The sequence below is a fragment of the Nannospalax galili genome, unplaced genomic scaffold (assembly GCF_000622305.1).
Source record: "Nannospalax galili isolate Female #2095 unplaced genomic scaffold, S.galili_v1.0 scaffold284, whole genome shotgun sequence".
In the NCBI taxonomy this organism is placed as follows: domain Eukaryota; kingdom Metazoa; phylum Chordata; class Mammalia; order Rodentia; family Spalacidae; genus Nannospalax; species Nannospalax galili.
The window spans coordinates 4,891,282-4,905,441 of NW_008354281.1; the positions used below are offsets into that span (position 1 = coordinate 4,891,282).

A 14,160-nucleotide genomic window follows, 5' to 3' on the forward strand; every position below is an offset into this window, starting at 1 on the left:
GTGATGTTTCCGTTATGCTCCAGAATTTAAAATAATAATAATAATAATAATAATAATAATAATAATAATAATAAGCAGCGGTGATCGCAAAGAGCGGGAGTTGAAATTAAAAGAAGCTCCAGAGCGCGGAGGCTGAACCGAGCCTAAAGCCTGCAGCTGCCCTGCGCTCCCGCTAGCCGTGCGTCTGTCTGTGTCTGTCTAGTTGTCCCTTGGACTGCTCAGGCAAAGTTTGACAAATCCCGTGGACTAGGAGTGGATTGCCGGAGCCTACCCCTCCCTGCCCGCACCGTGCGCCCCTCTCCTGGGAACCGATCTCACCAACTCACGGCCCCGCGCGCAAACTTACGTTTGATCTGCCGGGGTTTGCTCTGCTTTCGCCGGGACATCTCAGCTGCTGCTGCTACCTCTCTGGCTCCCGCGGGATCCCGGGTCCCGACTGCCGCTCGATTGGCTCGGGCAGCCGCTGTGGCCGCCGCCGCTGGCCAGGCTCGGGCCACCGCCCGCCGGACTCCAGGTGCTCCAGACGCGCGGGATCCCCGCGCTGGGCTCCTCCGGGAGCCGCGGATCCACGTTTGGAGAGGAGCAAGTGAATGAGAAGAGGAGCGAGGAGGGCAGAGAGAGTGTGACAGGGAGGAGGGGAGGGGGCGATGGGGAGAGCGATGGGGCTCGGAGGGGGAGGGGGAAGGATGGGAATCTAGGAGCTATCGGCCCGGCAGAGAGGAAAGGGGAAGGGGTGCGGCGGGGGGAGAAAAGAAGGAAGAGAAGGAGGGAGGGGAAGCCGAGCGCGCAGGGGACCTGGGCTGCTAGGGCGGAGGGCTCAGAGGAGGCGCGCGCTCGCTTCCCCAGTCCCCGGCTGCGGGGCAAATACTCCGGCGCCTCCGCCGCTGCTCCGGGCCGCGCCGCGCTCGCTCTGCCGCGGGAGGTGGCGAGGCGCGCGAGGGAGGGGCGCGCCGGGACTGTGGGGAGGGGAGCCTAAGCCATCAGCGAAAGGAGGATTGGCTGCATCCAAAGCCAGTCCGGATGCAAACTCGGGGCCCCGGCCTCGGTCGCGTGGAGTGCAAGCGGATCGTGCAGTGGGTGGGAGTTGAGGGGGTTGAAGGGAGGAGAGACGTGAGGTTTGGATGGGGGCCACCTTCTGCAGTTGTCACCGCGTCAATGCTGGGAAGCTGCCAGGCCACCCCTCCCCCCCCTTCGAGCAACTTCTTCCAACAGCCTCCTCCAACGGAACCCCTAACTCTCCTCCCTAATGCCTCTCCCATCTAGCAGGGCACAAAGAAATCTCAGTCTCTCTTCATAAACTTTGTGCTTCCAGTTCTGCCTCCCCTCGCCGAGTCCCCGCCCTCCGCCCTTCCAGTTTCTTGGCAGGAAGGTTAGGCCACTGGCAAAGTCCCTGGCGAAAGCCAGCTGATCACAAATGCCAACTGTGTATCTTGGGGCCCGTTAAGTCCTCTCATCTGTCCAGGCTCTCAGGAGACCATTTCGTTGCTGTCAGGGTACCCTGGAGACCGCTGCGGATGCGGACCATCCCCCTCTTGGCCCACGGATGGGGTGCTGAGCTGGGTGCTGGAAATGGTCTCCTGGATCATCAGAGTTTCCTTTTGAAATAGTGAAGTCCTGGAATCCGGAGCCAGGCAGATAGTTTCTGATTTGCAAAAGGAGGAGGGTTAACTGGTGATTAAGAGTAGGTGGGAAGGGAACCATCATCTCTAATACACACTAACTTTTTAAGAAGTCTGTGGAAGTTCTGCAGTCCCACCCTGTCCCATGACCTTCCATTCTCTTAGTTCTGCTACAGGGAAGCACCGAGCGGCTAATAAAAGATTTGCTTTTGCCATAATTTTCCAAGCAGGTAAGACCCAACCGGGTTGGGTTCTTCTTTCATGGTTCTTCGGTCTCTGAAATTTTGTTGCTTTCTTATGCATTTGCTCTATGTGTGCAATTTGGGACATGCCAAAGGCAAAAGAGAAGAAATTTTGAAATGATTTGTATAGTTATTATTTTGGCAAGGTGATACTGTGTGAGGTTAGCTTAGTTTCTTACAGTCTCATATACACAGAATATTAAAGTCTTCCAGGTGGGTTGGAAGGGACTTCTACCAAAGGGGCTGTGTGAATCCTGCTGCTTTATGTACTTAGTATTTACTAATAAACTCAAATGCAGTTAACAGTAATTCCCTAGATGCTGCTGATGTTTCCCTAGGAGGTTGTGAAGTTGTCCACTCTGACCTGAAATTGTGTCCCTCTTTGTTTGGTTGACTAGCATCTGTGTTAGCCCCACCAAAGGATACTCTAAAAGGGTCTGGGGGTCAGCACAAAGCCTGGACTGAGCATAATGCAGGGTGATCCGTGTGCGAGAGGCACTCTACTTAGTGGCATTTATTACCCATGAGGACATCTTCTGGAAGGTGTAACGAGTTACCTCATGAAAAGTATGGCTGAGCAAATCTTAATACAAAGGTGAAGACCAATTGTGAATTTTATTGCATTACCATTAGCACTATTACCACATGAGGTTATAAAAATACTATACATGGTCCTTTGCAGTGGAAAATGCAGTATATGACCAAGTCTCTGCCCTGAAGATCTAACAAATTAAAGTCCTAAGTACCATGAAAAGCAGGCTTATTTGTGCTTGTGTAATGGGATGAATAAGCAAACAGAGACCACAGCTTTTTACCTCCTTCATTTTGAATTCACTACACTTAAATTGTCATGCTGAGACTCTTAGAATCGGATATATTGTACATTATGGTTTTCAAAGATCCTGTACAGAATTGGCTGACTTATGTCACCCCAAAGGAATGCCCACTGGAATTAAAATAACATAGCAGTTAGTGTTTCTTTTGGCATCTGAAATGGTTAAATATGCAAAGCAAGAGAGAAACAAATAAATCTGAACTAAATATCCAGTTTAAAAGCTGAAGGGAACAAAAGTCAAAAAATTTAAGGGAAGATTGGCAAAATAAGCAGAATACATTATTAGAAATACTACATTAGTTTATCTAAATTTCTAAATATACTCATTCTAGTCAGTATGAATGAAACAAACTAAGTAGTAGTACATATATTTTCTCATCAGTTTAAAATGAGAATATTAATATTTAAGGTTCAGTTTTTCTTTTCTCTAGTTTAACTCACTATGGTTATAAAATAAAAGATAGCAAAAGGCTATAAGCAATTATCTCTGTCCAAATGGCTCTAGCAGCTCCAAACCACAGCTACATGGCTATCAAACAATGATTATGAAAACCACAACTGAGAAGAGCATCAGGAAACGATATTGTAAAACCACAGCAACAAACATGCCTGTGATATTGAAAACCACAATTCACAATTGATACTCCATGTGTCGCAAATTATTATTTAACTATAAATGTGCAAATGTATAAGTAACCACATAAAATAATTTCTCATTTACTTAAAGTGAATTATTAATTTTCCTGACTCACCAATTATTTAATTTAGCCTATGCATTGGTTCGTTTAGAAAAGTTTCTACTTCTCATAAGAAATCCTTTTAAACCCCTTAAAAATGATAGTTAATTTAAAAGCAGAGAACATGCAACTCTTTGTTTTGTTTTGTTTTGTTTGCAACTCTTTTTAAAAATATTGTATTTACTATCTTTATTTTATGTGTATGAGTATATTGCCTGCATGTAGATAAATGCACCCGTGTAGTGCAATGCCTGCAGAGGATAGAAGAAACTGTTGGATCCCCTGGAACTGTAGTTACTGACAGTTGTTAGCTGCCATGTGGGTGCTGGGATTCGAACCTGGGTCTTCTGCAAGAACAGTCAGTGTTCTTAACCACTGAGCCATCTCTCCAGGCCAGAACATGCAACTCTTAATAATATCCTCTCAAATGTTTAAAGAATTGGTCTTCAATAAATCTGATCTAAACACCTATCTTAAAGTTATTCAAAGCTAAAAAGGTAAGCTAAGTGAAGCTGATTATGAGAGAAACATCTGAAAGTATTTTGTTTCAATGAGAAAAGATTGCATATATTCTTAATTAGTTGGTTTTAGCTAGAAAGCATATGTCGGATGACAAAATGAAATGTCATTATCAAAACTACTGTGCAAAATCCAGTGTTTATTTATAGATGAGTAAGATGCTGTTATTTGCAAGTTTATATGGTTTCCATAGTTTTAATATTCATATGCAAGGTGTTGAGTTTAACATGAATTTCAAATGATACAAGAATAATTCTTTAGGATAAGTATGTCCCATGCACTATTTGGTACATACTTACCCTAAACAATAATTGCAAAATATCTGAAATTCAAATTTAACTGGGTATCTTGCATTTAACTGGAAAACCTGTAAGTGTTGCATTTTAGACTTTCCACATATATGTGGTTACTTATACTATTATTTATAGAAAAGGTATAGAACCCCTAAAGTGCTTCCTGTAATCAAAAACATTAAATTCTTGAATGTTGTATTATTTAGGCAAGGCAAAGTAGAAGGAATAAATTTCTCTGCAAAAATTCCTTTTTTTGACCCAGTACAGAAATGCACTCTCAGTGTAAATGAATTGCATTCATGTATGTCTTACTCTGGGATTTGTTTTTAAAATGTGCTTTTTCCTCCAAGGGATCAACAAATTGATAAGGCAACCTCCCAGGCCACATCCTATTAGACAGCAAGCTGCCTTCTTTATTATAAAAGTAAGTAATACCCAAAAGCTTCAGAGAGACCTAATTTCTGCCTTGTATTCTCATCAGAAAGTGAACATGGTTTATCTGCTTTGATTTAAGATTGGGACACTGAATTGAACAGGAATATGGTACAAAAATAGTGTTTAGTATTCGTGAAATTTTTATAATTTCAGCAGTTTAAAAATAAAGATCAACAAATTCACCTAAATAGCATTCCTATTTTATAGCCATGAAAATAATTATCTGCTTTCTTACAAAGGAGCTAAGGGCTTTGAAAACATTCAGCCTATATCAAGGAGTTTAACTTGAAACTTCATGTGGCCTGCCAATCCCTAAAAGATTGTATGCACAAATACTTTTTAAGTAAGTCTACTTAATTTATCAGATTTTCAAAAATATGTTTAAAATATCTGTGAATCAATATGGTTATGAAACAGTATACTCTATATTTTCAAATGCTTACAAAATAAAGAAAGCTAAAATGAGTATGGTTTAAGATTTTACTCTTTGTACCCACCCTTCACATTCAAGTCAGTATTAGGATAAAACAGAATTGTAAGGTGACTACTTAAACAAAATTAAAATCAAAGCGTTTTTTTCCCCTAAGATTCTGTTAATGCAAAATATAAAGCAAATATTAAAGGAGTAACCCGCAAGTATTTGATATATCTGTTAGTTTTAACTACTTACATCTTTTTCTTTTAAGAAAGCTATGCTATCTTAAAGAATTCATCCTCTTCCTCACTCTTAAGTCATGTGATACAAGTATCCCATTTCCCAGTCCCTAAACAATCAAAATATTCCATGCTACTGTCTCGCTATTCCACGTTGTTCCTAGGATAGTCTGCCCTTGCAGTTTCTTCTGAAAACTACTGAGAAAGAGAAGGTTGCTTTGCTTTTATAGTTGCTGCACTGGGAAAAATGAAAATGTGCAATTACTAGTGGCCATCTCTAAGGAAAGAATCCAATGTCAACACCTCACTTCTCAGTTTTACCTTGTCTCAAATTCTAAACCAAAACATGTCAACATTTCATGACTTGTTTTATGTTCTTCAGTATTTGTCTGTGTGTACATTAATGTCTTAATCTTAGTCACTTCTATTATACTTTATTTGCATCTGCTTGACCAGGCTAACCTCCACATATCTTTGTTATCTTAGTGTTTTTTGTTCTCCATAACAAGGCATCCCTAACTCCCAAGTCTCAGTGAGACACCTCTTCTCAGGCATTTCCTTAAGAAATTTTGTCTACCATAGTATTATTGATTTCCTTTCATTACATTGGGAATTCAGTTATATGTAAATCAATCCCTCAACAAAACCTTCCTCATCTCAACCCACTCAATTATTTAGTAAACTTTGTGATTTTAAGGATGACCCCAGTGCTGGAAATATAGGATGCTCTAGCAAAATTAGTGAAATAAACAGTAAGTTAAGAGTAATCCTATCTCATATGGGTCTCTTAACCATTCCCAAGACTCATCCGCAGAATCATGGATACAGAAAATGGCAGCTATGTTTGTATAAGATGATCATGCTCTTTCATGGACCCAAAGAAGTATATGACTCAAATCTCACAAGTCAAAATTTTCTTCAGGTATCTGCAGTTAATATTAAGTTACAGTTCTTATGTGGGTTGGCTTCTCCATTGAATAAGTAAAGCCTCTTTGTGGCATGGATATTACCATGTGAAAGGAGTGACCAACTTAGGTGACTGTAACCATTTTTGTTGGCATGAATCTATAGGCTCTTATGTTTGAAAGTTCACTACACAACCAGTTGTGCAACACTAGGAGTTGTGGAACATTTAGGATGTGGGGATTAGCTGGAGAAAGTAGATAACTGATGTGGATGGGTCTTATGAGTGATAGCCTGCTCCAGGTCCATGGATCTTTTTCTACAGCCTGACTGCTGATGTTATTTAACCAGCCATCTCCTGTTCCAGCCACAATGCCTTACTCGCCATAATGGACTATATCTTCTGAACTGTAAGCCAGAATACATCCTTCCTCCTTTAGGTTGTTTCTGACAGGTATTCTGACACATGGATGAGCAAAGGAAACTACTACAGGGATAGGAGAGAGAAAAATAAGCAAAATGAATGTTTCCAGATCAGTTGAAATGAGAACGTAAGACAATGTTCAATCTTCTGATCCAGGCCTACCATGATCAGCAGCACTTCTGACAGTGAACACACTGAGATACTCATGTATACTTAGAAAAAAAATCTTTCCCACCTTTGTTTTTTTAAAAATATTTTTGGCTTAAATTTTTATTAGTTGATTACTGTCACATTCAACCCAAAAGTCTAAATTTAACAAAATTTCACCATTCAGAACTCTCATCTGCTTGACTAAAGATTTAAATTCAGAGGCATCAGGCTATTTAAGTTCTCCACTTTCAGAAAAATTATATAAACTTCCTAAAATAATAGTTTTCTTTTTTCTCTAAGCAACCCTAAGAGGGCAAACAAACCTTATGAACTTTAAGTGGGTAAACCTACAGGTTCCATATAAATCAGAGTTCTATCTATTACTGATTTTGGACATTATCTTCACTCTGGAGTAACTAAAGGGGAAAAGTTCATATTTTCAAAGTCAGTGCCTCAAGGGCATGATGATAATTGACATGCAAATCCACAACCTTCTTAACTATATAGATTCTGGGCCCAGATGTTTGGTTTTACCTTCAACTTTGCTTTTCCAAATTTGAATTAACATCTAACAGATTACCTTGCACATAAATTTTATATATGCTGTTATAATTCACTTGAATAATGCTTATACTTTTGTGGTGAATTTTACTTTCTAGCCTATAAAACTTTGGCCATAAATTACTGAATGGAAAACAAAAACATTAAACAGAGGTTGAGAACACTTGTTATATGTATAGATGAAATCAAATTACCTTTCTGGTTATCTACTTGCCAAAAATATATCTAAATCATCTATTGGGGGTGGATTTCAGGAGAACTAAAGTTTTTGTATGTTTAGTAACCATGGATTCATATAAAATTGCAATGTGGTCTAATTATGCTTATTTTTCCCCTTAAATATTAAGGAATTTTTCTAGTATTCTATGCACTATTACTGTTTTGTACCCTTGACTAATATGATACATTCAAATATGTCAGCACATTCAGAGATACCAGATAACCTACCTGTCCTATTTACTTTCTGTTGCTGTGATAAAACCATGATCAAAAGCTACTTGGGAGAGAAAAGGGTTTATTTAGCTTACAGTTCACAGTACAAATCAAGAGAAATGAGGGTGAGAACCTGGAAGCAGGAACTGAAACAGAGACCATGAAGGAACTCTGCTTGCTGGGTGCTCTGCCTGAATTGCTCAGCTATTCCTTTTATACACTCCAGACCCACATATCCAGGAATGGCACCACCTAGAGTGGACTGGACCAGCTTACATCACTTGACAACTGAGAGGTCCTCTCTTCCCAGATGACTGTAGTTGTGTCAAGTTGACAAAAGCTAACCAACACAGTAACAATCTAGGGTTTCTTTCATATCACAAAGGAGTCCTTGTATTCCTCATCTTTCCTGTTTGACTGTGAATTAATATTTATGACTAAATATTTCATTCTATTTTCATCTCGAAAGTTTCCTTGATTTGATTCTGTAGTGGATTCCAAATTTCTTGAATTACTCTGTATTCCTCAATCATGATTTACTGCTTACTGTTCCTTCCTTCCTCTCTCTGTCTCTGTCTCTGTCTCTCTCTCTGTCTCTCTCTCTGTGTCTCTGCCTCTGTCTCTGTCTCTGCCTCTCTCTCTCTCTATATATATAGATATATAGATATATCTCCCCCTCCCTTCCTCTTTCATTCATTCTTTTCTTATTGGACCAAATTTCTGTATGTATGAAGTAAAATTGGAAAGATTTGGTAAGGCTGCAGTTGTCTTTACTCTGTCTTCATTAATTTGATGCTTCAGGGATAGCGTCAACTCTGTGGTGGATTATTTTCTCTCAGTGTTCAAGCAACACTTCAATGACTTTTGGTTTACAGTGTTCTGCAGAATTTGATGCCATTGTTGCTCCTTAAAAAGCAATACCTCTGGCTTCTCTCCCCAGGAAGCTTTCAAGGCTCTATCCTTACTCTTATGAAATTTCACTAAGTATTGCTTTCTTCCTTCATTCACTGAGGTGGAAACATATTGAGTCATTTCAGTCTAGAAAGTTGTGACTTGTCCCTAGTTCCCCAAAATTTTCTTGCATATTTTTTCTTTTATTTTTTTGATTAATTATAAAGTTAAAAATGTATAAAAAATTAAAAGTTATTAAAATGATGATATTATCCCATTCAGCATACTCAACAAACCAGGGCCCAGTCATACCAGTTTCCATTGCACTATTGGTCTATGGAATCATAAACAAAGCCCAACACTCACTATCACTGCCAAACAGGGACAACACATATTGGACTCTGATTGGATATAGAAATCATTTTTGCTACTGCAGTACATAGAAATTTGAATGCAAAACCCACCATTTAAAAAAGGCGAAACTGTGCTCCTTTTCTTTTAAAATTACCCTTTCTTGTTCTTAATTCTAAATATTATATCCACACATTCATTTGTTTACATATGTACATCTATACATTATAGACTAGACCCACATATGAGGAAAACATGCAGATTATTACTTTCTGAGATTGGGTGACATCAATTAATATTATATATTCTAGACTCATTCATTTTGCTGTAAACTTTTCATTTAACTTTTCTTTAGAGATGAAAAATACATGTACCAGATTATCAGTCTGCATTCATTTGTGATGGATGAGTACTTTGGTTTCTTTTCCTTGTTATATGCACTCTCATCAACAATGAATAAGGGTTCCTCTTTCTCCAAATACTCTCCAACATTTGTTGCCAGCCTTCTTAATAATAGCCATTTTAATTGGGGTAAGATGGGATCATAAAGTAATTTTAAATTTCATTTCCCTGATGACTATGGATGTCAAACACTTCTTAAAACAATGTTGGCAATTTGTATTTCTTTTTCTGAAAATTGTCTATTAATTTTTTGACTCTTTTGTTGATTGGTAACTTGATTTCCTCTGTAATAATTTTTTACAGTTCTTTATATATTCTGAATTATATCTAGAAAAATATCCAGAAGGTTTTTATTTTCCTTTACAATACCTATTATTACCTTTAGTCTCCTTGGGTAGACCCTTTTGTTTTTCTTTACTGTTCTTTTGGAATTCCTTTGGCAGTTTTCATTATTTTCAGGAAAATTTCTTTAGCTCAGTCTTCTAAACCTTTGCTTGATTATGCTTTATGTGAACTCACCTTAATTTCTTGAGAGACCCTTTATTTTCAGTTCTTTCATTTCCTTCTGGTGAATAACTTCAGGTTTCTTTTTGAATGTTTGTTTATTTACATGGGCATTTTCTATTTCCATAGAACTTCCTGTTTTTCATAAAAGATTTGGGACTTATTTGTCCTGTTAGTCTTTTTCTGTTTTAATACATCTTTGATCATCTTTGAATAGTTTGCTTCTAACATGAAGGTGCTAAAACCTATTAGAAATTTATATGTATGATGACAGCGAAGATTGGAAATCAAGGCTCACTATAAATCATTGTACCATCCTGTTCCCAGTCATAGCTGCATCCATCCAACCTTCAGGAATTCCTGCAGTCTCCAAAATCTAGGCATTTTCAGTACCATGTCAGTGAAAATTTGCTTGTGTTGGATGTGTTCCTGCTAAGAATTAACTTTCAGCTTTCTCTAATCTACTAGGTCGGTTCTATTCTTTGAGATTACAAAGTTTTATTGACTGATCTTCTAATTCTCAGTTCTTTCCCATTCTCTCTCTCCTTCTCTCTATCACTATTCCTTCTCTCTCCATCTCCCTTTCCTTGTCCTGAACTCAAATTACCACTTTAAAAAGGCACATTTTCATTATCTATTAGTCAACTGAAAAAGACATTTAGGTTTCCATTTTTTAGCTATTGTAAAAATAACAACATCAAACATGGATGTACAGGCATCTCTACAGCATGATGAGTCCTTTGGGTGTATGCCAAGGAGTCATATAGCAAGATCATATGGTAGATTCATTTTTAGTTTTTATTTTATTTATTTATTTGCCTTCCATAGTGGCTGCACAATTCTTATTCCCACCAGCAGTGATTCCTCATTCCCTTTTCTCCACATCCTCACCACCATTGGGGGCCTTTTGTTCTCTTGATCTTACCTAGTCTGACTGGGGTTAAATGGGAACTTAAAGTGGTTTTGATCTGCATTTCTCTAATTACTAAGGATGTTGAGCACTTTTTAAGGTTCATTTTTTCATCTGAGACCTCTCTGTTAAAGCACTTAGCCCATCTTTTTATTGAGTCAGTTATTTCTTATTTCTTTGTTCTTGTTGTTGTTATTATTGTTTGTATATTCTGGATATTAATCCTCTGTTGGAAGTATAGCAGGTAAAGATACTCTCCCCCTCAATGAGTTTCCCCTTCACTTCCTTGGCTACTTCTTTTGCTGCACAGAAACACTGTAGCTTAATGAGGTCCCCTTTGTTGATTGTTGCCCTTAATGCCTGAGCAAAGGATGTCTTATTTGGAAAGTCCTTTCTTAAACCTATACCTAATACCTAGGGTACTGCCTATGTTTTCTTCTAGAAGTTTCAGTTTTTCAGGTTTTAAATTGAGGTCTTTGATCCATCTGGAGTTGACTTTTGTGCAGAGTGAGAGATAAGGGTCCAATTTCATTCTTTTACAGGAGGAGATCCAGTTTTGCCAGCACCAGTTGTTGAAGATGCTGTCTTTCTTCCATTGTGTGTTCTTGGCACTTTTGCCAAATATCAGGTAGCTGAAATTGCATGTACTCATGTTTGGGTGTTCTATTGTGTTCCATTGATGTGTGTGTCTGTTTTTGTGCCAAAGCCATGCTGTTTTTATGACAGTGGGTAATGAAAATGTGGTACATTTACACAATGGATTTCTAATAAGCTGTAAGAAAAGATTAAATTTGCATGTAGAAACAAGAAACTGTATACTATGTGAAGTAACACAGACTTGGGAAAAGCAAGAGACATATGTTCTCCCTTATTTGTAGATCATAGAACCAATCACTTATATGTGACTATATACCGTGTTATATCAGCAGGAGACGGGATAAGTGCAAAGAAAGCACAGAGTTAAAGGTAAAGAAAGAACCTGAAAGAGGGGGATAGTAGGAAAAAGGTGTTACCAAGGGGGAATGGGGAAAATGGGAGCATTCTACTGGAAAGAGAGGAGGAAAGGACATACAAGGAACCATGGGGATAAGGGGATGAAGGAACTCAAGGGCGGGTGTAATAGGAGACAGGTATTATCAAAGGGAAAGTGGGGACACAAATTAGAAAGGGAGGAGGGAGTTTAGACAGGGAGAGAGAGGAGAGAGAAATAAAGCCTAGGTAGCATAAAAAGTCAGAGGGAATCGTATTAACTCTAAGACATACAGAAAAATACACAGACAGTAGCTCAACATAAGTGCATGTGTATAACTGAAGGCTACATGCAAAGGCACACAGTGCTAGAGAGGAGAAACTACCCTTTGAGTTGTTGGTCAGGGTAATCCAAAAGATTCCAAAAATAACACAGGCTATTGTCATAGATGCTGATTACCCCCAAAACTTGAAGGTAAGTCCCTACTGCTGAAGACAGGATGTACTTTGGACACAGGACTTGATGCAAGGGAACTAGAACCGACCTGGAATCCTTTTCCCTGAAGACTGGCTCTCATAGTTCTAGAGGATACTATGCAGGCTGCTAAGGAAAAAAATCAATCAAAAGTCTCACCCAGCTGTAAAGCACAATAATCACAATGGCTGGCACAGAAAACTATCTCTATGGGTACAGCAGTGGCACTTTTATCTAGGGGGTAATCAATAGCTACCTAATTAGACTTAAGGATCTCTCAATGGGAGGGAACTCATGGGTGGTACTGTAAGTATACCCAAACACACATGGCTGGAGGGATCACAGATCCTAGAGAGAATCCTATCTCTATTATATCTCTAGACAAATGAAATTTCTTACTGTATGTTTAATATGGATCCTTGTATTTTCAGACAGGTATACAGTATACCACTCATCAAAGAAGCTTTTTTTTTTGCAACAAATGGGGGCTAGTACAGAGTTCTACATATCTGAGAGGTATCCAGCCCTCAGTGTCACATCTACATTGGAATCTTTACACCTAAGATTCATGGAACATAGCAGAATATGGTATAGAGAGAATACTAAAACATCCCTCAACTCTCACCAGCAAAGCTTCCTCATACAACAGAGTGTGATGCACACAGAAAGTCACAAAAGGCTAAGTTTTAGAGAAAAAGAGATTGCAGAGTGCATAGCCCTGGATAGTACTCCTATATTAACCCTCACCCTCCCATAGCTTAGGGACCATTGCAGAAGAGGGGACAAAAAGATTGTAAAAACCAGGGCTGGTGCATGAACAAAAGGAAACAGAGGCTTGCAGGCCTCTGGGAACTTGCTCATGAACCTTTAACAATGGTGACAGCAAGCACACGACAAATGTTGACTCATCAGACAAAAACCCAGCATAGAACGAGGGAAATGGGCAGCAGGCCCCAACCCTAGCCTAGGAATTATTGGCAATCAATTACTGCTGAGTGAGGGAGAGTAGATATTCTTTAAGGCATAGACTTTAGGTAGACTGACTAGACTCCAGTGGATGAACATGCACCGAAGGACATCTAGGTACAAATGCTTGACTGGAAAAGACAACATATATTACAGAATTTGAAATCAGGTGGGGAGGTATGGGGGTGTGAATGGGGGAGCTGGTATAAATTCAATTAAGAACTATTATATGAAATGCACAAAACTTAATCAAAATACAAAAAATTTAAAAATAAAAATAAAAGAATAAATAAAAAGGCCTATTAATGTCATGGCAAAATATCAAGTAGTGAAGGCAAGTTCATGAGGTTAATTATCCGGTCATTCCAAACAGAAGTCTTCAATACACACACTTACTTCTCTTTTTTAATGGATCTTATTATATGTGTTTATTTTTATCAAAGTAATATGTTCTTATGCTATAAAATATAACATAAAAGGGAGTGCCATGGTTTGGATGTGTTTGGAATGTGTCCCCCTAAAGGTACATGTTAGAAGCATGGTTGTTAATGTGGTATTATTAAAGTAGTAGAACTTGAGGTTGGAGAGGTAGCTCAGTGGTTAAGACACTGATTGCCCTTACAGAGGACCCAGGTTCAAATTCCAGGACCCACACGGTGGCTAAAAAACATGCATAATTTCAATTCCAGGGGATCTGATGCCCTATTCTGACCTCTGCAGGCATTGCATGACATGGGTGCACTTAATCTTTTTTTTTTTTTTTTTGAGAATTTCATACTTGAGTATTGTAGCTGAATTATGTCCAACCCTCCCAGGCCTCTCCAACTCCTCTTATGTGCACCACATTCTTCATTTTCTTACCCTCTTCTTTGAATATATATTATATAT

At 38.9% G+C, this 14,160-nt stretch overlaps 1 protein-coding gene and 1 long non-coding RNA gene across 2 annotated transcripts in view; one reads left to right on the top strand and one right to left on the bottom strand.

Annotated features, from left to right (window-relative positions):
* The window catches only part of Zfpm2 (zinc finger protein, FOG family member 2), a 476,524-nt gene extending 475,364 nt beyond the window's left edge, over nt 1-1,160 (bottom strand). The window contains exon 1 of the mRNA XM_008851514.2: nt 347-1,160. Coding sequence (XP_008849736.1) covers nt 347-386 — 40 coding nt within the window. The 5' untranslated portion in view covers nt 387-1,160. The remainder of the gene's footprint in view (nt 1-346) is intronic.
* A 302-nt stretch (nt 1,161-1,462) lies between these two features.
* On the top strand, nt 1,463-11,428 carry LOC115067426. The gene is made up of 3 exons (XR_003846849.1): nt 1,463-1,849; nt 4,596-4,669; nt 11,405-11,428. It is a non-coding gene; the product is annotated as an uncharacterized LOC115067426 (long non-coding RNA).
* The last annotated feature ends 2,732 nt before the right edge of the window (nt 11,429-14,160 follow it).